Source organism: Artemia franciscana, chromosome 2, assembly GCF_032884065.1.
Source record: "Artemia franciscana chromosome 2, ASM3288406v1, whole genome shotgun sequence".
In the NCBI taxonomy this organism is placed as follows: Eukaryota; Metazoa; Arthropoda; class Branchiopoda; order Anostraca; family Artemiidae; genus Artemia; species Artemia franciscana.
In genome coordinates this window covers 65,439,183-65,464,507 of record NC_088864.1, presented here as the reverse complement: position 1 = coordinate 65,464,507, position 25,325 = coordinate 65,439,183, and the positions used below count along the sequence as shown (strand labels likewise).

At 36.9% G+C, this 25,325-nt stretch overlaps 1 protein-coding gene across 1 annotated transcript in view; it reads right to left on the bottom strand.

The window, feature by feature from the left end:
- LOC136043960 (pre-mRNA-processing factor 17-like) overlaps positions 1-20,523 on the bottom strand; it is a 72,816-nt gene extending 52,293 nt beyond the window's left edge. The window contains exons 1-2 of the mRNA XM_065729035.1: positions 20,342-20,523; positions 8,037-8,253 (exon numbers count right to left, since the gene is read on the bottom strand). Coding sequence (XP_065585107.1) covers positions 8,037-8,253; positions 20,342-20,479 — 355 coding nt within the window. The 5' untranslated portion in view covers positions 20,480-20,523. The remainder of the gene's footprint in view (positions 1-8,036; positions 8,254-20,341) is intronic.
- Between the last annotated feature and the right edge of the window lie 4,802 nt (positions 20,524-25,325).

The following is a 25,325-nucleotide window of genomic DNA, read 5'->3' as shown; positions in this document are numbered from 1 at the left end:
ATGGTCGAAATTGATTCCATGATTTGCAAAATACGAGTAGCCTAACATTAGAACGAGAACGTTAATTCTTATATTAAATCATTTTATATATTAGAATTATAATATTAACAAATTAATTTAAGTAAATAGTAATAAAATAACATTTTATATTAATTTTACAGGATGGATGAGAAGGGAGGATAACAAAGCACGTATGTATAAAATATGTAAGTATGAATTGCTCTCACACTGCACCATTAAAGATAATTAAATAAAAAAAACTTTTTTTTAACTGAAAGTAAGGAGCGACATTAAAAGTTAAAACGAACAGAAATTACTCCGTGCATGAAAGGGGCCGTTCCCTTCTCAATGCCCCGATCTTTACGCTAAAGTTTGACTCTTTCTCTCAATACTACTTTATTAAACAGTAAAAAACTTTAACGTAAAGAGCAGGGCGTTGAGAAGGGAACGGCCCTTTTCATACACAGAGTAATTTCTGTTCGTTTTAAGTTTTAATGTCGCTCTTTACTTTCAGTTAAAACAAGAGCTAAGAGCTCATATGGCACTTGTGACGAGGCGAGAAGAGCTAAGAGCCAAGAGATCATATGGTATGAGCTCTAACAAAATTCTATGAATTAATAGATTGATTTAAGAAGGAAAATAAGAGGCTTAATGCCGGTCAGGATTTAAAATAAGAGCTCTGAGTCACGATGTCCTTCTAAATATCAAAATTCATTAAGATCCGATCACTCACTCGTAAGTTATAAATACCTAATTTTTTCTAATTTTTCCTCTCCCTTTAGCCCCCCAGATGGTCGAATCTGGGAAAACGACTTTATCAAGTCAATTTGTGCAGCTCCCTGACACGCCTACCAATTTTCATCGTCCTAGAACGTCCAGAAGCACCAAACTCGCCAAATCACTGAACCCCTCCCCCTAACTCCCCCAAAGAGAGCGAATCCAGTACGATTCTGTCAATCACGTATCAAGGACATTTGCTTATTCTATCCACCAAGCTTCATACCGATTCCTCCACTCCAAGTGTTTTTCCAGGATTTCCCCCTCCGACTCCCCCCAATGTCAAAAGATCTGGCGGGATTTGAAATAAGAGCTTTGAGACATGAATTCCTTCTAAAAATCAAATTTCATTAAGATCCGATCATCTATTCGTAAGATAAAAATACCCCAATTTTCACGTTTTCCAAAAATTCCGGTTGCCCCCTCCACCCCCCCCCCCCAATGTCACAGGATCTGGTCGGAATTTAAAATTAGAACTTTAAAGCACAAGATCCTTCTAAATATCAAATTTCATTAAGATCTGGTCACCCTTTCGTAAGTTACAAATACCTCAATTTTCAAAATTATCCCCCCCCCGATCCCACCAAAGAGAGCAGATCTGGTCCGGTTGTGTCAGTCACGTATCTTAGACAGGTTTCTATTCTTCCCATCCAGTTTCATCCTGACCTCGTCGCTTTAAGTATTTTCTAAGATTTCCGGTCCCCCCAACTGCCCCCCCATTACGCTTGATCCGGTTGAGATTTAAAATAAGAGATCTGAGTTACGAGGTTCTTCTAAACATGAAGTTTCATGAAGATCCGATCACTCCTTCGTAAGTTAAAAATACGTAATTTTTTCTTATTTTTCAGAATTAACCCCCCCCCCCCCGATAGAGCGGATCCGTTCCAATTATATAAATCACGTATGTAAGACTTCTGCTTATTTTTCCCACCAGGTTTCATCCCGATCCCTCCAATCTAAGCGTTTCCCATGATTTTAGGTTCCCCCACCCCAAACTTCCCCCAATGTCACCAGATCCGGTCAGGATTTAAAATAAGAGCTTTGAGACACGATATCCTTCTAAATATCAAATTTCATTGAGATCCGATCACCTGTTCGTAAGTTAAAAATACTTAATTTTTTCTAATTTTTCAGAAATAACCCCCCCCCCCAACTACCCCAAAGAGACCGGATCCGTTCCGTTTATGTCAATCATCTATCTCGGATTTGTGTTTATTTTTCCCACCAAGTTTCATCCCGATCCCTCCACTCTAAGGGTTCTCCAAGTTTTAGGTTTCCCCCTCCCAGCTCCCCCTCAATGTCACCAGATCCGGTGGGGATTTAAAATAAGAGCTCCAAGACACGATATCCCTTCTAAACATCAAATTCCATTGAGATGCGATCACCCGTTCGTAAGTTAAAAATACCTCTTTTTTCTAATTTTTCAGAATTACCCCCCCCCACCCCAACTACCCCAAAGAGAGCGGATCCGTTCCGATTATGTCAATCATGTATCTGGGACTTGTGCTTATTTTTCCCATCAAGTTTCATCCCGATCACTCCACTCTAAGTGTTTCCAAGATTTTAGGTTTCCCCCCTCCAACTCCCCCCATTGTCATCAGATCCGGTCGGGATTTAAAATAAGAACTCTGAGACACAATATCATTCCAAACATCAAATTTCATTAAGATCCCATCACCCGCTCATAAGTTTAAAAAAATTAATTTTTTCTATTTTTTCAGAATTAACCGGCCCCCCACTCCCCCCCCAGATGGTCAAATCGAGTAACCGACTATTTCTAATTTAATCTGGTCCGATCCCTGATACGCTTGCCAAATTTCTTCGTCCTAGCTTACCTAGAAGTGCCTAAAGTAACAAAACCGAGACCGACAGACAGACAGACCGACAGAATTTACGATTGCTATATGTCACTTGGTTAATACCAAGTGCCATAAAAACTAGTTTTTTATATTTAATTTCAGAACGTTTTTGAATTAATGCATGTTTGGTTTAGGCTCTTCGCAAATAAATTATTAAAATGAAATTTGCATATTAATTTTTTGGGCTAAATGGCTTTCTCTTAGTTTTGATCAGACGATTTTGAGAAGAAAGGGGTGGAGGAGGAGGCCTAGTTGCCCTCCAATTTTTCGGTTACTTAAAAAGGCAACTAGAACTTTTAATTTTTAACGGACGTTTTTATTAGTAAAAAATATACATAACTTAAGAATTAACTTACGTAACGAACTTTTATATTCGTATATTTTTGTTATGTATATGAGGGGGTTTTTCCCCTCGTTAATACCTCGTTCTTTACACTAAAACTCAAAATTTTGTCCTAATTCTTTAAGATTGACCCCTGAATCAGAAAGGCCGTAGAATAAATAGTTGAAATTACTAAAAATGCATTAGCGTAAAGAGCGAGGTATTTAGGAGGAGAAGAACCCCTCATATGCGTAATCATTTCTGTTCGTTTTAAGTTTTAATGCTGCTCCTTACTTTCAGTTGAAAAAACTTTTATCATATTTATTTTTTCATTGTTTTTTTTTAATAATGCTAGAAAATCCTGCGCCCCTTTCGTTGAATTTCTCTTCTCCCATGATAAATTCCTCTAAGGAAAGATCCTCCCACATATCCCCCTCCCTTCAACCCTCCCTTCCCCCAAACAAAAAGAATCCCCCTGAAAACGTCTGAATAGTTCCCAATGACCATTACTGTAAGTAAACACTGGTCAAAGTTTGTAACTTGCAGCCTCTCCCCCGGGGACTGTGGGGGAGTAAGGCATCCCCAAAGACATAGTTATTATGTTTTTCGACAATGCTGAGAAAATGGCTATCTCAAAATTTTGATCTGTTGAATTTGGGAAAAAATGAGCGTGGGAGAGGGCCTAGGTGCCCTCCAATTTTTTGATCACTTAAAAAGGACACTAGAACTTCTCATTTCCGTCAGAATGAGCCCTCTTACGAAATTCTAGGACCACTTGGTCGATACGATGACCTCTGGAAAAAAAATACAAATAAACAACTAAACACGCACCCGTGATCGGTCTTCTGGCAAAAAATACTAAGCTCCACATTTTTGTAGATAGGAGCTTGAAAATTTTACAATAGGGTTCTCTGATACGCTGAATCTGATCGTATGATTTTCGTTAAGATTCTATGATTTTTAAAAGGTGTTTCCCCCTATTTTCCAAAGTAAAGCAAATTTTCTAGAGGCTCGTAACTTTCGATGAGTAAGACTAAATTTGATGAAACTTACATATTTAAAATCAGCACAAAAATCCGGTTCTTTTAATGTATCTTTTAGAATCAGAATTCCATTTTTTAGAGTTTCGTTTACTATTGAGCCGGGTCGTTCCTTATTACACTTTGTTACCACGAACTGTTTGAAAACAAAATTTAAGAGGTTTCAAAACAACTTTATATTCACTAATAAATTTTATTTTATCATTACAAAAATTCGAACTGTGAAATAACGAAACAGCATTCTATGGGAATAAGACCCAGAGCTTACCTAAAGCATGTGTCAAACATGACTCATTTTGATTTCAATAAATAGCGCTTTTTTAGTCTTGCAAAGAATATGGGTTTCCAAATTCCTTCCTATATCATCAAGGAGGCACACTCATGCCTCTATAAAGAGGCGAACCACGACAATGTTAAGCGATCTTCGGTTCCAGTGGTCGCAGAGGGATGGGGAGGGATGCGTTTCGTAGCCCGAGCTCTAACTAAGAAACCTGCCAAATTTCATCCCCCTCCAACTTTTCCTTCATGGGGAATATATGGCCGAAAGTTTCGACCCACCAACCCCAGCCCCCCTTTAACGTTGTCCGATCGGGCTGAAATTCACAAGTTAAGGTCCCCTAGGGCCCAGGAGCTTATCCGCGAAATTTCAGCTCGATCCGATAACTCCTTCCCTGTTTTCCAGAAACCACGCATAGCCACTTAATTTTCATATTCTTTTTTTTCTCGACGCCTACAGGTCACAGCCGACATCGGATCTGGGTGTACGAAGACTCATTCGACGCGGAATTCTCCAAGTAAGTGCCCTTGAAAGTTTGAAAGTTTCGTAGGAAAATCTTAACCCCCCGAAAGTTTCGACCCCCCAACCCCCCCCCCCCTTTAACGTTGTCCGATCGGGCTGAAATTCACAAGTTAAGGTCCCCTACGGCCCAGGAGCTTATCCGCAAAATTTCAGCTCGATCCGATAACTCCTTCCCTGTTTTCCAGAAACCACGCATTAGCCACTTAATTAACCAATTTCTCCATAAGAGCCCATGTTAATTTGAAATTTTTAAAATTTATTTAAAAGTTATATTTACACACATGCAGGTGATTAGCTCAGTCGGTAGAGCGCGGGACTTTTAATCCTCGGGTCAAGGATTCAAGTCCCTTATCGGGCGATTTTTTACGTTTATATAACAAACAAAGCTATTTTGGCACACAAAGTATATCTGTACCTGGGTATATAATGGGGGATACAGAAGTGTACCCCATCCTTACTGGAAGGGGAAATGATTTCCCCTCCGCTTATTTAAAAGAATTCTCTCGCTTCAAAACATATCAAATTAAAACCTAAAAGTTTTTGTTTATAACTTTACTCCCCTCCCCCTTTTCCAGGGATAGTTCTATAATTCAGTCCACCCAGTCTCAGAGTAAGACATTCATATACATATCTGGACTGGTGTTATTAGAAATAAAACCACAAAACCCCTTATCTGGTACAATTGCACAGATAATAAATAAATTTATAATGGCAGAACTACTTTTACTACTACTAACAACTCACCGTAGCACCCCGCCACCGGAGGCCACCACAGCAATGCACATTCCTCCTACATCCCAGTCTATTCAAAACCTCCCTCTTTGCACCCTCTCAAGAAGTTTCCATTTTCTTAAATCTTTCCTTACCACAAACTCCCACACCAATCAAGGAAGACCGGCATTTCGTTTAGCCCTAGACGGTCGGCTGAACAGGAGAATCTTTGGTAATCAGTCATCCTTAATCCACAGAATATGTCCTAGCCATCTCAACCTTTCTCTCGTTATAGCCCTAGAAAGCAAGATCGAACCACACTTTAAGTACAGCTTACTATTTGAAATACAGTCGGTCAGTCGGGTAGCCAAACAATCTGTTGGCAATATCTCCGGAATACGTCTAGCAAATCTCCCTCCGTTTTTTTTGGAGCGTCCATGCGTCAGAGCCATACTTGACCTTTGTTATCACTGTAGCTTCCAACATTCTCTTCTAGGTTTGCAGACTTGTCTTTCTGTTCTTCCAAGCTTTTTTAAACTGTGAAAAGAACACTCTGGGCCTTGGCTATTCTACTTCTAACATCTTCACTGCAACCATCATCTTTACTAACAATAATACTGAGTAAGTGAAGCTTTCCACTTGATCTGTCTTTTCGTTACCCAGCACCACCTTTTCATCTTCACTCTTCCTAGCCTCAGCAATGAATACAATTCATAGGAATATTTTGTACCTACCACTATCGTTAGTTATCAACGAAAACCTGATCGGACCCAAATTGTGTACTTTTCAAAATCTAGAAAGGTGCAACTTTTTTTTCAAATGAAAACACCAAAACTCATTTCAATATAATTACCGAAATGTCATTTCCAGCCACAACCATAGTGGTATTTTCTAAAATCTAGGTGTGAGGGTTGGGGCAACAAAACTAGGTGGTGGTTCCTCTCCCCAATCAACACCATAGTCTGAACTGTAAACTACTACAATATTTCAACATAAATGTCTAGGTATAATCCTACAACATTTCGTACAAGTGAAAGGATATAATTTTAAATGAAAGTTAAAAATGAAGTTCATAATCCTTTTACAGTGTGAATTTTTTCCTACAATAAAAGAAAAACAGTAAAAAGCACTATACTTAGCTGATAATGTGGCATATATTTGGCATGCAATACATAAGACTATATTATTTATTCTTTAAGCTAAAGAGTAAATTGGGGTATCAAGCTTATTTATGCCTTAAAAATGTCCTCACAAGGACATAAAACCGAAGACCTTAAAGGATTGTCATCTAGACTAGTGTAGTATCTTCCGACTAATCTGCGGTTTAATGTCGTTGGATATACAAAAATTTAAAGTAATATGACTTAACAAAATCAATTGTTACAAATTTTATAGTAGGCTAAAGGACGGCACAGACGGCGTTCGTAAAGTCATTCGCAAAGTTCGTAAAGTTGCTTCGTTAACCTTTCGTAAACCTTTACGTGAGCAAGCATTGAAGTTTAGTTAACTTTTTTCGTAAAGTTCATAAAGTTGACCAATGGGGAAAGAGTTCCAGAGCAAAACTTTTAAACAGATTTGGAAATGTGGAGTCAGGAAACTGAAGATATGCTGATTTCTCTAGTCCGAGAGAAGCCTGTCATATACCAGTCTTCTCAAGGAAAACACAAAGACAGGATCTCATTGAAAACACTGTCAGCTTCACAAGAAAATAGGAAAAACCAGGGAATCTTGATATGCTTGATCCTGAAAACAGAATATGTAACAAGCCCTTATGCCTCATTAAACTATAATCACACCCCAAGCTCCTTATTTCTTCAAGACTTTTTCTCCAACATATAAAATGCTTCTGAAATTTGAATAGTTTGCTACTCAAAACGCACATAAAGTACAAGGCTCATTTGAGCGGTGAAAACTTTACGGAAACACACTTTGCGAACGACTTTACGAACGCCGTCTGAGCCGTCCATAAGATATAAACCCTGGCGTTAATGTGATACACTTGAAAGGTAAATACAGAAATTTTAATGGAGTAGGCTTTAAATACTACTAAAGATACCACTAACCTTCAATTCCAGTACACAACCACTTGAGACCAACAAAAATGCAAAGTCTACCTCACCACCTCACTATACTTAGAACCTCACTATTTTCTTCCTTTGATGGCATTCTTGCTTCCATTTACTTACAGACCCAAAAGCCCTAATTCGATCCAGAAAAGCGATTTTTTTATAGGAAACTTGAGAGCAAATCAATTTCAGTTGAGGAATGCTCCTAAAATCATACAACCTGAGACAAACTGTTTAAATATCTCTACAGAAATCAATCAAATTCGCCAACTTATTGAAAGATTTGGGCAAATTATTCCACCCAAAATTCCTAACATTTCATTAAAATGTTTAAATATATACTATTACAGTGTTTGAATTCATGATCATTAAGTTTGTCATAAATATCAGAAATGATCATTATTATAATACATAGGTTTTGACAACAAAAGCTAGTACTATCTAGAATCTAGTATAACAAACCATAGCTGGAAAAAGTCCTTCTCTGTGCCTCAAACTGAAAATCATTGACATGAGCTGGCTCAACAAAACCAGCCAAGGCATTTCTTGGCGCTTTCATCTGTTGTGTTTTGAATGGCCATTCTGGACCTGGAAGAGGAGCAAACAAATCTTCAGCCTTTGGATTGTAGGTTAGCTCCTTACATCTTGGATCAATTGCAAGGTGATGATCTTCCTGGGGCTGATGAAGGAATAAATTTTAGAAATTGAAAAGATTCCAAATACTAACACGCAATTACTAAACAAGAATACAGCATATATACTTTCAAACATAAAAAGTCAAAATTTTCAAATACAAAGTAAAAAAAGTAAAGATTCAAGAGCTTAGTGAACTTATCTTCTTTTAAGGGAAGGGGGTCACAATTAAAGTAATTCATCAAAAAGCTTGCCAGTTAGTTAACGAATTTAATAAAGGACATCGAAAAGTACTTTTGATTTATTTATGCACTCTATGTCGTCTCTTGCTCTTTAATGATTTTCAAGTATCTTCATAGTGAACTGCCTCGCTGTTTCAATTCTTTCTTTCTCGATTTAGTTAATTCAAAGAACTCTCATAATCTACACAATAAAGACCACTTACTATTACCTCAAACTAAGACTGTCAGGTCAGATTTTAGTCCCTGAATAGCATATAGTAAGCATGGAACAGTCTCCCTGATAATGTCCATAGCATTTATTCGTTTGGTGCCTTTAAAACCCAACTAAAAATATTTTTGGTTGATAAATATAATGGCGAATAAATTTGAGAAATAAATTTATTTTTGAATTGGTTTGAATTAATATTGTTATATGTTTAATAATAAGATGAATAATGTGGGTAGGGCGACATCCCTAGATGCTAGGCTTGAGCATATTTATTTATTTATTTTTAATTGTTGTGATTTTGTATTGGTGGTAGGTGGTGTGGACTTGGATTTGAATTTCGAGGACGAAGTGGTAAGTAAAAATAACACAAAATTATTTAATTGGATTTCTTGTTTGTTTTTTTTAAGAAGACTCTAAGGTCTTTATTCTTATTTTAACCCCTATGCAACAGGCCATGGAGCCTTGTAGGGGTTAGAGAGTTATTGTTGTCCATTTATTTTGATGTTAATGAACTGAACTGAAGCAGAAGAGAGCATAAAAATTCTGAAAACTTATGCTGTCTAAAATGACCTTAAGTCTTATTTTTGTCTACTATTTTATTGCAATATCAATTATAAAAGATCAATATAAGCTCTGTATGTCATAACAGCCATTTTTTGTCTTTAAAAGGGCGTCTTGTTTAATGGATCCATTTGTTCCTTTTTTAAATCAAATTTTGGGATGAAACAAAAAACAGCCAAATGAGAGTTCTTAACTTTATTTTTGTAGAAATGACAGAATAAGATTTCCAGATGATCTTCTTATTCATGCCAGATATGAGGGGCGTTCCTAATTTCATAGTATTAATAGTGGCTTAAAATGCACTTTTGAAATTTCAGATTCAGTCTATGTTATCTATATCCATTTTATTTATAACTTTATTTGAATCTAAGAGTCTAGTTGCGAAAAGCCTCCTGAGTAAAAAAAAAAATATAAATAAGAAAAACTTTCAAGGAGGCACACTCGTGCCTCTTTAAAGAGGCGAACCACGACAATGTTAAGCGATCTTCGGTTCCAGTGGTCGCAGATGGATGGGGAGGGATGCATTTCGTAGCCCGAACTCCCACTAAGAAACCTGCCAAATTTCATCCCCCTCCGACTTTTCCTTCATGGGGAAAATCTGGCCGAAAGTTTCGACCCGTCAACCCCAGCCCCCCTTTAACGTTGTCCGACCGGGCTGAAATTCACAAGTTAAGGTCCCCTAGGGCCCAGGAGCTTATCCGCGAAATTTCAGCTCGATCCGATAACTCCTTCCCTGTTTTCCAGAAACCACACATAGCCACATAATGTTCATGTTCTTTTTTTCTGAGACGCCTACAGGTTATAGCCGACATCGGATCTGGGTGTACGAAGACTCATTCGACGCGGAATTCTCCGAGTAATTTTCCTGGAAAGTTTCGTCGGAAAATCTTAACCCCCCGATTTTCTAGCTTAGAAAAACCCAGTTCCCCAGTGAAGGTAAAATTTTCTCTTGTAATAAAATCACTTGTTTGAAAAATTATTACACTAACAGCAGCTTGGCGTAGCGGAAGCGTGCTGGGCCCATAACCCAGAGGTCGGTGGATCGAAACCGCTAGCTGCTAATTTTTTAAAATTTGTAAAATTAGGTAATTTCGTCAGTTTGAATTTATTGATACAGAAAGGGAGAAAATAAACATGGAAACATGTGATCAGAATTACATACTGGAATGTTCACAAGAATTTATACTGAAGCGGGGCTAAGGCTTGATGGAAGCAAGTTAAAAGAACCATTTAAATTGACTTCCTAATTGAAGCCGTTGGTGAAATTTTCTATTGTAATAACTTGTTTGATAACAAGCATAACAGCAGCTTGGCGCAGCAGAAGCGCGCTGGGCCCATAAACCGGAGGCGGGTGGGTAAAAACCACTAGCTGCTAAATTTTTAATTAAGCTGCTAAACTATTAAAATTATCAAAATTAGATAATTTTGTCAGTTTGAATTTATTGATACAGAAAGCGAGAAAATAAACATGGAAAATTATTATTAAATTACATGCACCATGGATTGTAGAAAAACGTACAGAAATAATATGAAAAAAACTTCGTTTTCTTAAAGAGTTAAAGAGGCTGCGTCCCAAAGTCGAAGCTTAAAACGTACAGGAATTAGGAGAAGCAGTTGGGGGGCTGCCGCCCCCCAAACCCCCCGCTTTTAAAGACTCTTTTGTACAGGTTTTTTGTTTTGTTAATTAAAAGAGGGCCTTTCCAAAGCCAAGAGCGGGGGGTTAGGGGGGCGGTAGCCCCCCCACAACAAAAAACCTGTACAAAAGAGTCTTTAAAAGCGGGGGGTTTGGGGGGCGGCAGCCCCCCAACTGCCTCTCCTAATTCCTGTACGTTTTAAGCTTCGACTTTGGGACGCAGCCTCTTTAACTCTTTAAGAAAACGAAGTTTTTTTCATATTATAAAACTAAAATGCAACCTTTAAAACTAAAATAAAAAATTGTTGTAAGTGGTTAAACTTCATTGAAATAATGATTCTGAGAATGTTTTATGATTTATAATTTTAGTTTTAAAAATAGTATTTTACTGTATTTTTTTTTTCACATATGTGCTTTACTGAGGACCGACCTTGGTTAAAGGCTTGAAATATTGATTTTAAGTTTCAGTATGTTTTACTGTCTTAAAAAGAATCCCTACTGTTTTACCTGTTGTTTGCGTTTAAACAAAATTCTTCACACTCAAAATGTCTTATTATATGCATGTTGAACACTATACTTCTATTTTCGACAAATAAATAAATACAAAATCACAATAAAAATCAAGATGACCAGAAAGAACTAATGAAAACAAACTAAACATTTAATATAGAATGATATTAATTCCTAGAAACTCAGCAATCTAAAATTTTATTTCACAGTAGTTTCTATTTTTATTTTTCAATATTTTAAAATGTAAAAGAAAAGATTTGTAATAGCCTGTAATTTTTTTACAGTAAAAAGCAAATTACACAACAAACTTTAAATTTTCATGGTTAGGGAAAGAGAAAAAGGGCTGAAGTCAAACTCATGTTTGCAGTAATTTTTGTTCTTTTTAAGATTGACTTAAATATTCAATTTGATTTTTACTTGTTTTAAGATTTCTTTTTTTTTTTATTCATCTATATTAGTACCTGTAATCTCTATGTTTTCTATGATAGTTATTTTAATTTCTGTTTGTCTTGAGTGTCATTAATACTTTAATAGTAATTCCTGGTTATTTTCAGTTTGAATATTTTTGCTTGAATATTTTTGCTGGTCATAAGTTTAACATGGTTCTTTAGTTTTCTTTTAAAAAACTCCTTTAGGGAAAGTGGCTTTTGATTTATTTCAACACACCTCTCAATATTCCCTGGAAGTTGTAACTAAATCCCACTAGCTCTTCCGGGATATTTCAGATATACCCTCTGGACAACCAAGAAGCAGATAGTATATTTTCATTGAATATTCTGACCTTAGCATAATGCAAATACCATTTTGATAGATGGATACAAAAAGTATCTATTAATTTGGTTAAGTATACCCCTCAGCATTCCCTGAAGGTTCAAGTCTTGAAACTTTCAACTTAATACCCTCAGCTGTTTCCAAGATATTGCCAAAACAAACTTTGGACAATCAGTGTGTGCTACAAACAGTATGTTTTGATTTTTTTCAACATCCACTAACATTCCCTGAAAGCAGTCACAAGTAAACCTGGTACCAGTTGCAAGTACTTGCAGTCACAAGTTGTCACCATTGAAAATAGTTCCTATTGCAGTCAGAACAAGTTGCATTTGCACCCAAAGTAGAAGTAGTAGTTGCTGCCTTGAAAGTTTCAAGTAATACCCTTACCCATTTTTAAGATATTGCAGATATACCTTTTTGATAACTTGGATACAGATAGTATTTGATTTAGTACAACATTCCCCAATATTTCACCACAACACCCTTTGTCTTTTTGGATAAAGCCGGATCAATCACTCCTCCCTCCCTTTCCCAATGATAAATCCTGCAATTTTAAAATGGATCTATGACTATTATGAATCTATGAAGAATTTTATTTCGTCTCTTAATATTATTCATGAGCTAAGATTAAGCTTTTGAGTTTCTGAAAGAAGTTTTAAAGAGGTGTAGGGAGAAACTTGTTCCATTGGTGAGTAAATATTCTAACAGTAGAGGAAAGCCTAAGCGTCCACATCAAGTACTCCAAGTAATTCGTGAAAAAAACAATCTTTGGTGGTCTTATACTGAATTGTATAATAACAAAAATAAGCCACAACAGTCATAAAGCCAACAGCAAAATAATGATAAATGGTCCGCATATACAAGAGTAAGCAACAGGGTTACTAAGCTTCTTAGAGCCAATCATGAAGAGCTTGAGATATTTATTATTCAATCTAGTACTACATCACCAAAAATATCTAGAAAGTATGTAAATAGAAATAAACCAAACCTGGCACCCTCTATATCAACATTCACACATCCAACTCCACAATTAACAATTGGTAATGATCTTGAAAATACTCACATTTTCAATGAGACTTTTGCTTCTATTTTTGTTAAGCCAATACCCTCATATTTTGAAATACCAATGACCCCACCTGAAACTACTTCACCCTCTAATGATTTGGATTTTTCAGTGATTGAAGTGTTTAATATTTTTGAAAAATTAAACACATCAAAACCACCAGATGTAGATGGATTTGCAAAAGAAATGATTAAGAAAATAGCCAGGGAAATTGCAGAGCCACTTACTTTCATATTTAATTTATTTCTTCCATGTAGGTTGCGTCCCTCTGGCTGGAAGCAATGCATTAGTAAAACCTCTTTGTAAAAAGGTTTCCAAATCAGATTTCACAAATTTCAATCACATCTATTTTTGGTCGAGTAATGGAAAAATTTATTGATAGCAAATTCAGAAGTTCTTTGATGACAATAGTTTTTGGAGTCCTGCTCAATACAGTCTTTGAAAACAAAGATCTTGTCACATCCAACTTCTTGAGGTAACTGTCGACTTCCAGGGCTTTGCAGACATAGGTATACCATTTGATTGTGTGTATATTGACTTTTCAAAAGCCTTTAATATGGTTTTGATACCCTTACTTCTTTGTAAATGTGCTACATATAACCTAGGACCAAGAACGGTTTCATTCATAGCTGATTATCTAAAGGAGTGTACTCAACAGGTAGTTGTTGGGGAGGTGATATCATCTCCAATTGAAGTAATAAGTGGTTTACCCCAGGGCAGTTGCCTAGAACCAGTTTTATTCTGTTTATTTGTGAATGATTGTAGATAACTACTAATGATAGTAGAGTAACCCTCTACTATCCATCACTCATTTTTAAAGTTGTTTGCCAATGACGTGAAAGTCTATTTACCCATAAAAGATCTAACAGAGGTACAACTTATGCAAGAGGACTGGATTCCCTGACACAATGGTGTGAATCCAATTCCCTGTTTATAAATCAGTCTAAGTGTGTTGTTTTACATTATGGTTGTAGGATACCTCCTAATTACATGTATCTTTTTTCTGGTACAAATGTCCCTTCTGAAGAAATGATGAAAGACCCTGGTATCTATTTTGATACCCAAACTAAAATTTGATAAGCATGTTTCAGCAATCATGAGAAATGTGTACTACTGTCTTACTGTCTATCATCTTTGAAGAGAAGTTTCAGATAATTCAATCTTCAAAATCTCCTTTTGCTTTACAAGTCTCTTGTTTGCCCACTTCTTGAGTATATCACTTCTGTCAGGTCTCCTTTTAATGTAGTGGATAAGCTTCGATCAGAAAAGGTACAAAGGAGGGCGTCAAGGATGATTCCTTACATTCAGCATATCCCTCCAAAGAGCAACTCTCTAGGCCTGCTATTCCATCATTAAATTTCAGATGGCGTTCTGATGACCTTATCAACGTGTTCTGTATTATTAAAGGTATAGATGGCCTAGATTTTGATTCATTTTTCAAATACAGTCACTTCCACACAAGGCACCAGCACCATTACAAACTGTACCCCCCCCCCAAAAAAAAAAATCAAATAAGAAAATAGGACAATATTCATTTTCCAGTAGGGTCGTTTCACCTTAGAATAGTCTACCCATTGAAGTCATGGAAGCTGGGAATGTACAGATAGTTAAACATTCTTTAGTGGAGATACCTTTCTATTTCTGTTAGAGTTTGTGATGTTTAGGTATAAGTTGATCTTTTGGTTATGAGTTTTTGTTTGAGTTTATGAGTTTTGGATACAAGTTGTTTTTTTTCTTCTAACATATCTTCTTCTAATTATCATAAGTGTTGCTACTTAGCTTATTTCTTGATTTGTGTCTATAGTGACAAGCATTATTACTTACCGCTTGATGAATTAATAAATTAATAGATAAAAATAACTTGAATAATTTACAATCCTTGCCCTGGGATAATGAGGGCATGACATCCCTGGGAGCATTGCTATGAGACCTTGTGACTATATTGAGTAAAATGGCATTTAGGATTTCTATCAGGGTAAGCAGAGGCGCCATTTAGGAGGGTCAGGGGTGGGCAAATGCCCACCCCAGATTTTCCAGGGGGGCCCAAGCTTCCACCACAAAGGGCCGTTTTCCGGCCATAATTATCCATCATGTCTAACATAATCCATTCTGTTCAAATGATTTGAACTAACTGCATGCCTATTAGCCAAAAAGCATAATTACCTGACGACCCTTGGGGTAATTATGCTATTTGCTATTAATCATTGTAAACTTTGAAAGTAGGTTAGATTCATAATAAAAGTCTCAGGTTCTGTCAAATGCCCCATGTCCACCCCAAGATTTGGTCCAAATGGCGCCTCTGAGGGTAAGAGGAGCATCAGTGGCATATTTAGGGGGTCAAACCCACTTACCTTAGATGCAAATGATTCTAAACTATTTGGTGCTATTGAAACACGAAAGAAGATATTTCTCCTATGACAAGATTTAGGTTGTCTGGAAACATAGTCTACTACTTGTGCCCTGCAATTTAATTGTTCAAAATTCAAAGTTTTTCATTTTGGACAAAATAACCATCAACATACTTATTTTACTAAGGATGAACAACTAGAAGCATTTAGTGAAAAGACAGACCTAAGAGTTATTACTGATAATGGGTTGATATTCCAAAGCCACATGCAAGCAGTTGCTAAAGCTAGCCTAGCCCTTGGGCTTAATAAGCACATGTGTATCACAAGGAAACTGTGTGTATCCCTTGTCTGTCCTCACCTTGAATTTGGAATGATAATAGCACCCCCTATACACAAGATGTAGGCCTATGCTACAGCCATAGAGAATGTATAAAGAAGGGGGTAAAAAAAACTTGTCCCCATCCTGTAGTATACTCTGTACAAACAACACCAACAGACTTTGAAGTTGCCCACCCTGGGATACAGATAAAAGAGGGATGGTATAATAACAACTCAGAAGCTGCTGAACTCTGAAGTAGTCACATAAGTTTATACTTCTCCTCTTCTGAGTTGTACAAGAGGCTTCAGTAAAAAAAAAAACTTCATCTTCCTTGGTCTCAAAGAAGAGAGCAGCAAAACTTTTTAGGGTCAGAGCAACAAAACAGCTCTCTTAAAATTTTGACCAGATTTGTTTTGGGGAATCTTTGGACTATTGGTAACACAATGGCTATCTCACAATTTCAATTGAATGCATTATGAGAAAAGAGGATGTCAGGAAAGAGGCAAGCTGCTCTCCATCATGTTTGACTCTTAAAAGGGAACTAGAACTATACATTTTACATCAATCAAGCCTCTTCTAAAGTTCACACAACCACCCTTTCCATAAAAAATTTATATGCCCCTAGAACATAACTTACAAACCTTACCTCCCCCCAACTCTGGGAGATTCTGTCCCTCAAAAGGCCTTATTATATGACCTTTGGACTATTTGTGAACAAATGGCTATCTCAAAATTTTTATCATATGCATTTTTGGAAAATATGACATATGGGGGGGGGGCTGCCCTTGATCACTTTGACTCTTAAAAAGGGAACTAAAACATTTGATTTCCAATCCAATGAGCCCCTTCTGAAATTTATATAACCACCCTTTCCATAAACCCTTATATGACCTCAAGGCATAACATAGAACCCTTGTGCTAAGGGCTGTGCAGGGGGAGCGGGGGGTGTCATCCTCAAAGACATAATTTCCAGACCTTTCAACTATGACAAACAAAATAGCTATCTCAAAATTTTTATTAAATACATTTTGGGAATTTATGGGAATTGGGAAAGGCTTGTTGCCCTCCAATCACTTCTGACCATTAAAAAGACCCTTCCTATTTCCAAGTGAATGAGTCTTTTTCAAAGTTTTAACAACAAATGACCATCTCAAAATTTCTATCAGATATATTTTAGGAAAATACAAAGTGAAGGGAGAGGTATCTGCCCTCTGATCACTTTGAACATTTACACTGAAAAAAATGGCTATCTCAAAATTTTGAATATTAAAAAGGACACTAGAACATCAGATTACCAATCCAATGAGCCCCCTCCAAAGTTTATAAAATCACCCGTTCTATATAGGCCTACCTTATATGCCCCCAGGGTTATATCCCCTTAGGGTTGTGGGGGGTTATCATCCTCAAAAACATAATTCCAGACCTTTCATTAATGTTGAACATAATGACTATCTCAAAATTTTGATTGGATATGTTTAGGGAAATGGTGGGTGTGGGAGGGAGGTTTGTTGCCCTCCAATCACTTTCAACTTTAAAATGGGCACTAGCCCTTCAATTTTCAATTGAATGGGCCCTTTTCAAAGTTTCTATGACAACTCCTTTTATATAAAGTGCCCTGGCCGAAAACCCAAAGCTAAATAAATAATACATTATCCCCACATTGCTCTTTACTTAGGCAGCACTATTGCAATGCCTATGATAAAATTTGTTTTCTGTGTCCACTTGGAGATAATGAAGCCTGACTGAGACAAAGTAATGTGCAGGCATATTTTAATTAAATATTTAATATTACTCTAGAAAAATACTATTACAATTGAGAAAAATAGAAGGTGCTTTATGTAGGGCCAAATAACTGTCACCAACATTACACACTGAATAACTCTAATCCTGGCAGCCACTCTAATCTAACACCAACAGGAGAAGAGAGTGATCTTGGTGTCATGGTCAACTCTCAGCTGAAGCTCCATAAACATGCTCTCTTAGCTGATGCAAATGCAGTAAGACATCTTGGCATTATCAAAAGAACATTTGGTAAAATTCAGGTTTAGCTACTTTTTGCTGTCTTGGACAGGGGTTATGTTAAGAAAATGAAACTTTCAGTAATGAATACAGGGCCAAAAACATACCTTGGGAAGGTAATGCCAAGCTTCCATGTTAACCCTCTTCTAATTTCTAAGTCTTAGAAATTTGCCTACTTAACAGGTCTACCTATTGAAATTTTGATGAAACAACATTTGTTGTTAATTTTCAGTTATCAGTTTCTTTTTCTCTGGTGTTAGTTCTAAAAATTCAATTTTTGTTATTTGAGTAGAATTTAAAGCCAAATCAATGGTTATTTTCACAATTTAGGAAATTTGTGGATCTTTGAAACCTCATAAATTGGAATTGAGCAAAGTTGTTAAGCTAAAAACCATTTTGTTATACTTTATTAATGCAGAAGATCTATTTTGCAAGGTTTCACTTTTATAACACAAAGATTTTTAAAAGTCATCTAAGGTCAGGGCCCTCTTGAGGGGGTAAGAGTGCATGTAGTTACTTCAAATACCTTTCCAGGACATACTTTAGTCTTTGGACCCATCCCTAAAAGTTTCATTTCCCTAGCCTAACCCCTTTCCAAGATAACAAAAAGTAGCTAAACTAGAATTTAACTGGGCATTTGTCAACTGCAACTGACATAGCCTATTATAAATCAGCTGTGCATCTCTATGGTATGCCTAGTGCTGAAATTTTCTATGACACCCACCTCCCCTTAATTCAAGGGGTACAATCAACTCTTTGAAAGTGTCTAGTGGTATGCAACCAAAATACAGTACAACCTGTGGACCATAAATTATCATGAGAGGCTTGCAGAATAGAAATTTTGAAGTCATTACTGGCACACCACAAGGGGCCATGCTTTCCTGCTAGCATGATGGGATTTAATGTGGTTCCAGGTTATATTAGACATGGGTATTAACCTAGGCAGTAACTAGGCAAGTAGTTGGGTATTAACCTAGGCAGTAAAGCTTTAGTTTCATCACAAGAAGTCTAAAGTGGAAACTAAGCTGCAAAGCAGCAGTTTCTATACTATAGCACTTAGAAATGCTAATTCTAGAAGCACATCCATTTCTGGTTGACCCTCCTCCTCAATGGGGCAAACTAAAAACCATAAAGAGGGCAGGATTTTGAGACCATGGGAAAAATTGGGGTTGTATAATATGAATGAAATTATATTTTAAATATTATTTCTAGTCATCACTGGTAATTTCTTTATAGTAGTAAGTCAAAAGTTAATTAAAAACTTATCTATCCATTAATGGTAAAATTCTAGTTAATTGACTTCTTGCTATCTCAGAAAGGATTTAGGTTAGGAAAATGAAACTTTCAGGGATGAATCTACAGACTAAAGTATGTCCTGGGAAGGTATTTTGAAGCAACTACCTCCTCTGCTTCTCCCCCTAGAGGGCCCTGACATTTGATGATCTTTAAAAATATGTGTGTTTTAAAAATAAAACCTTGCAAAATAGATCTTCTGCTTAATTGAAGCACAACAAAATTGTTTTCAGCTTCATAACTTTGCTCAATTCCATTTTATAAGGTTTTAAAGATATGAAAATACATTTCCTAAATTTTGAAAAAAAAACATTGATATGGCTCATAATTCTACTCAAATAACAAGAATTATATTTTCAGAACTAAAGGTAGAGAAAAACCAGCTAGCAACTGAAAATTAAGGTAAAATGTTGTTTTGTCAAAATTTCAATAGGTATACACCTGTCATGTTGACAAATTGCAGGGCCCTCTAGAGGGAGAAGGAGTGGTGGTGGGTACTTTAAAATACCTTCCAGGGATATACTTTAGCCTGTAGACCTATCCCTGAAAGTTTCATTTTCCTAAACTAAACCCTTTCCAAGACAGCAAGAAGTCAATTAACTAGAATTTTATGAAATATTACATTTATGTTCTGTTGATTTGAAGAAATGCCTTGACAGAATAGAGGCATTTCTCAGTTCAAGATTAAATTTGTTTGAAAGGATTCTTTGGCTATGGGAAGGCCTTGGTGAAAAAAATTTGCTTGAATAGTGATTCTTGCAAGTGAATAGGCTCCTTCAGTTCCAACAGTTATTTGGTTAATGATGCATTTCCTTCATTTGTTGATGATGCAAATATGTGAAACCTTTTTTTTTGCAACATGGTTGCATCATTGCACAATTTCTTACCAGTGGTGGGGAAAGACTCAAAATGGGGAATAGATGATAATCTTAAATCTAGAAATGGTTTATTTAGAAAGGTTAACAGTGTAATGTCTGATTTTCCTTACTGATAATATTACCTATACAGCAAAGCAAATTAGTCCATGAACCCTGTGGGCAGCAGGTTAAGGTCTGTATTCTATATTTATTGAATAATTATTCAGCCTGAAGCTTTACCCCCTAGGCACTGCTTGAGTAAGCTATTGGGGATTTTCTTATTTCCAATGAATTAAACTATGCTACTTACAACAACATCCGGTGCAGTATTAGCCAGAATAACAACAGATGATTTGGAAGGATCAATAGCTTTTTTATGTATCACTTCTTCATTATCAGAGTCACTTTCGGAATCACTATTTCGATCGTAAGTAACAAGCTGATTCATTGTGTTGAGAAACTCATGAAGTTATTTCTTAAATAGTTTGCCGCGTTTGCCAAATCTTTTTACTGTATGGCTTGACATTCTTAGCATTTTTCGGCGCCGATTCGCAAAGAAAACGGTGCCGACCTGTAATAATATTTAATAATATTCAACAAATAAATAACTTCATAATTTAATAGTAAAAATTAAAAGAATTTAATTAAATAATGTTTAAAATTAATAATATTTTTAATCATAAATGTACCAAACAATAAGTTGAGATCAGTTATGCATAATATTGATAACCAGGGGCGTCCCGAGCTTTTTTCATTGGGGGGGGGGGCGAACTTCGCAGATTTCACCGAATAGTTACCTGGTTTTCACCAAATTAAAAAATATTGATCTTTAAAAATAAACTTTAATATGTGAAGATCACATAATATGTACAAAATCATAATTAGAGGGAAATTAACCGGAATTTCATTCCTTTTCATTATATTTAATTGCTGCTGAAGATTATCTCTACCATCTACCACTAGAGCTATGTCATCCACGAATAATATACATGATGGGCTAAGCCAATCCAAGGGTAGATAAGAGTGTCCATTATTTTTCATATAACTATCTAAATCATTGACAAATTAGGAGAAAAGCTTAGGAGATAAAATACATTCTTGTTTCACACCCACACAAGACAGAAGCAGCCTAGAAAATTTTCTAATAACCTTCGCAACAGGTGGTTCCTAAGTACCTACTGAGTCACTTCTGAGTACCTACTGAGTCACTCCTCAATGAGGGCCTCCCCAAGATCACTCAGCATGTCCATAGGTGGCAGATAGGGAACGCCTTGCAGATATTCAGGGTACATCTGGTGAAGTGAGGCCTGGACCAGCGGGATCCTGTCTCTGTGGGGTCTTGAAACATAGTTAGAGCACCCTCGTCTTGAGATCATAAATTCAAATGGAGGAGGAGGGCCCCTCTAATGTGTACTGGGCAGGGCCTATCGGTCTATAGACAAGTCTCGTCAGTCGCAAACCTTCCCCAAGCAATCACTTTCAATTGCTGGTGTTGCAGGACGCCAAAAGGACCCACTTTCAGTAGTAGATACAGTCAGCCCCTGCTAGGGACAGAAAGGAGTGATCTACCGCTGTCCCAAATCCAGCCAGGAAACCCCTTCTTGATTTTTATTGATGAATATGAATAAAAGATCAAATATGAAAGCCAGCACTACCGCGTCTAGGGTAACCAAAGGCAACGCGTTAATAACTACCGTGTCCGATGTAGCTGACGACTCGACGACTGTAAATCGCGCGAATATATCTATGTTGACAACTCCAAACCCAGAGACCATTGTTTATCCAAAAATAACAATGTCAATAGGTACCCTCAACAGTAGAACCATTGCCAAATAGGGAAAAATGGACCTACTCATAAGATGATAAAACGGTACAGCTGGGACGTTATGGGTCCGGCCGAAACCAATCTTCAGTCACTGGTGACATGAAACACGGAGATGTCACCCTTCTATTTTCGGGGCGCAATGATCGCAAATATCAACAAGGTGTAAGTTTCCTTTTGTCTAATAAGGCCAAAAACTCTTAATCACTGTAACCCTTTTTTTGGGAAGACTCTTCATGATCCACTTGCAAGTTTCACCTACCAGCCTTACAATTATCGAGGTTTACGCTCTAGATTCCAGCAAAGACGACAAAGAGTCTTAAAAAATCTATATCCAGTTCCAAGGCATAGTTGATTGTGTCCCTAAAAAAAACATAGTCCTTGTCATTGGTGACTTCAATGCCATCGCTAGAAACAACTACTAAGGACACAAAGATGTAATGAGCAAATTCGGCCATGGACAAATGAGCAGGAGAGGCGAACGCGTTATTGAATTCTAAAGAGACAGTGATTTTCTCATTACAAATACACTATTCAAGCACAGATTTCGTTTTAAGACATCCTGGACCTCACCGGATGGAAAAACTAAATAGACTACTTCTTCGTGTCTAGACGTTGGAAACGTCCGTTATAATTACGGTCACGCTAGCTGGTGGTGATTTTGACAGCAACCACTCGCTTGTCATGTCTAGGTTGAAAAGAGACTTAAAATATCATCAAAGTTTTTTTTAGAAAACCACCAAATTCCAAGTAGATCTCCCTAAAGATGAGAAAACACGCATGACATACATCACCACTCCATCCAAAAAATTTTTGGAACTCACGTCGAACTCTCCACCCATCTTGTCCAAAAAGGGTATCGACAACCTGGTGACTACCAGCACAAAAATCATGTATAGCGTCGCTCATTCCATACTGGGTACCAAAAAAAAACAACCAGAAACCTTGAATAACAGACGAGATCATTTCTCTCTGTGGTTAAAAGAGGCAAAATCATAAGCAAGATAAAGATAGCAGGGGCCGATACAAGCATCTCAAACGGATTGTAAAGAAAGCCACTCGATGTGTTCATCACCCTTTTATTAAAGAAAAATGCAAACAATGTGAGTCGGCCCTCAAGAAAGGAAACTTCCACTTCATGTATAGAAGAGTGGGGAATGGGCAATTAAAAAGGGTATCAAGGCGTGTTCCCTTTTCGACGAACATGGAAATTAAAAACAATCCCTAGACGAAATCCGCTCTCGATGGAAAAAATACTTTAAAAATAAAACGAATTCGCTCATCTACTCAGACCGAGCAGTTCTCAACAGCTTCCCTTTGATCTCTACAGACCTAAGTCCTACCCCTCTTCGCTCTGAAATAGAAGCAGTTATCAGAGACCTGAAAACAAACAAAGCTACCGGCTCCAATTGAATCCAGCCTGAACTCCTGAAAACAAACCACGAACAAATGCTTGAGCTTTACCACAAAATTGCCACCGTAAATTGGCAAACTAATACAGGCGAGATATTAATACAAGCATAACAACAGGCAAACGTATCTTTTTCAATTGCTATCTTTCGTATTTTCAAGTGAAAAGGGCATTCCATTTCAGTGAACTTTGTTGCATCAGTTAGGTAATTAGGTGAAAAGCGTTATCTATTGATTAAGCATAATATGCTACCATCTTATAGACGTAAAATTTGACTATCCTAATTGCTTTGCTTGGTAGATTTGAACTAATTGGTATACTTGTTTTTTATTCCTCATTTTGTACTGACGTTTTTCGTGTTAATTTGTTTTTCAGTGATAATTTTAAAAGAAAAGGTGATTTGTTTTTGCCTTCAGTAGTAACCATAGAGTCTGTGTTCCCAGGTTGGGCTGTCTTCCACCAATTAGGCTACTAAATTTTCAATTTCGTGGGACAGTCGACTACAAGCCCACATAGTGGCTTTTTTGGGTTACGATACTTTTCAAACTTCGCTACTTTTAGGCTTGAAACAAAACAAAATCTGTTTTTTTTAGATCTCTCTGGTCATTTACCTATTTTAGAGTCTTGGGCCATAATAAGATAATAATGTATCTTGGATCGTGGGTGTCTCCGTCTCATTTGTTAACCTGGCTACCCAATGTCGAAACGAATCTGAACTTTAAAAAGATTCGAACAATAGTTAACGCGCTTGACTTCGATAAAGCTCTTTTCAACCTCAAAATTTTTCAGGACTAGATAAAAACTACTAGCCTATTTTCTAACACACTTTCTTTAAGTTCTTGCCTTAGATTTAAGATAAAGGTTAAGATTAGGGAGCCTTAGAGTGAAGGGTGCACAGGCACTGCCCAATGGAACCAGGCCCTAATACTGCTACTACTGCAACTACTACTACTAACAACTCACCGCAGCATCAGGCCACCTGAGGCCAACACTGTTACGCACGCTCCTCCCTCATCCCAATCTATTCAAAGCCTTCCTCTTATCACCCTCCCAGCAAGTTCCCACTTCCTTTACTTCTTTCTTTGTGCTATAGTCAGGCTGCAGTCCCACCTGTGAATTATATAAGATGAATACAGTCAGGCTTATTAAATCCTAAAGGTATCACATAAAGCTTTTTGGGGTCATGATTGGAGACAACACTCCCATCAATAGAAAAACTCTGATAATTCTTATGCAGTAGTGTACACTAGGGGGGTAACAGGAATGATCCCAATGAAATCTAGTGAAATCCTACTCCTTTAGTTCGAAAAAAGATCCATTATGAGATAGCTCAGAAATAATTATATCATTTGATATTTTGCTCATTGTCCTACTTCAATGCTACGAATATTTCCATTGCAAGTTCCTTTGACAAAGTTAGCGAAATTTTTCAGCCATTATATGTCCCCTTGGATTCCATATATCCAGTCTTACAGGGAGCTGAAAGAATTGAAGGATAGGCTATTCAGTTGTAAGTGGAGTAGGCTAGACCCAGGTTCGAAATAAAGCTAAAATTTAAGCTGAAACATGATTTTTTAAATCCAAGAATCTTCTAGTAAACGCAAAACTTGTTTGGTCATCAAAATAGCAGCTTTAGGTGGGAAAAGAGAAAATTTAAAAGAATTATGCTTACTTTTTTAAAGGAGCTGGTAGCAAAAAGTGCCAAGATTAAAACTGGTGATCTTGGGACACACTATCATCGAATGCTACAAAACTCCCGACCTGGTTAAAAAAAGGCAGATACGATACTACGACTCTGTCAAAAAAATCAGTGAGACGGTTAAGACTAGAGTTTCATCGCCTTTAACTCTGCTTTCATCTATTCATCTCTTGTCCCGAAAAAACTGTCGCAGCCAAAGTAGGTGTGACTTACAGCAAATGCTTATTTTCTTTTGGTTTCTAACCCAAACGAGAATATAAAAAGTAGGATCACTTGAAACTAAGTGGCGAAGGTTCCTGTTTGTAGTAGAGTTCTTTTAATAATACCTCTTGAAAAAATATAATCAACATTCTAGCTCAACC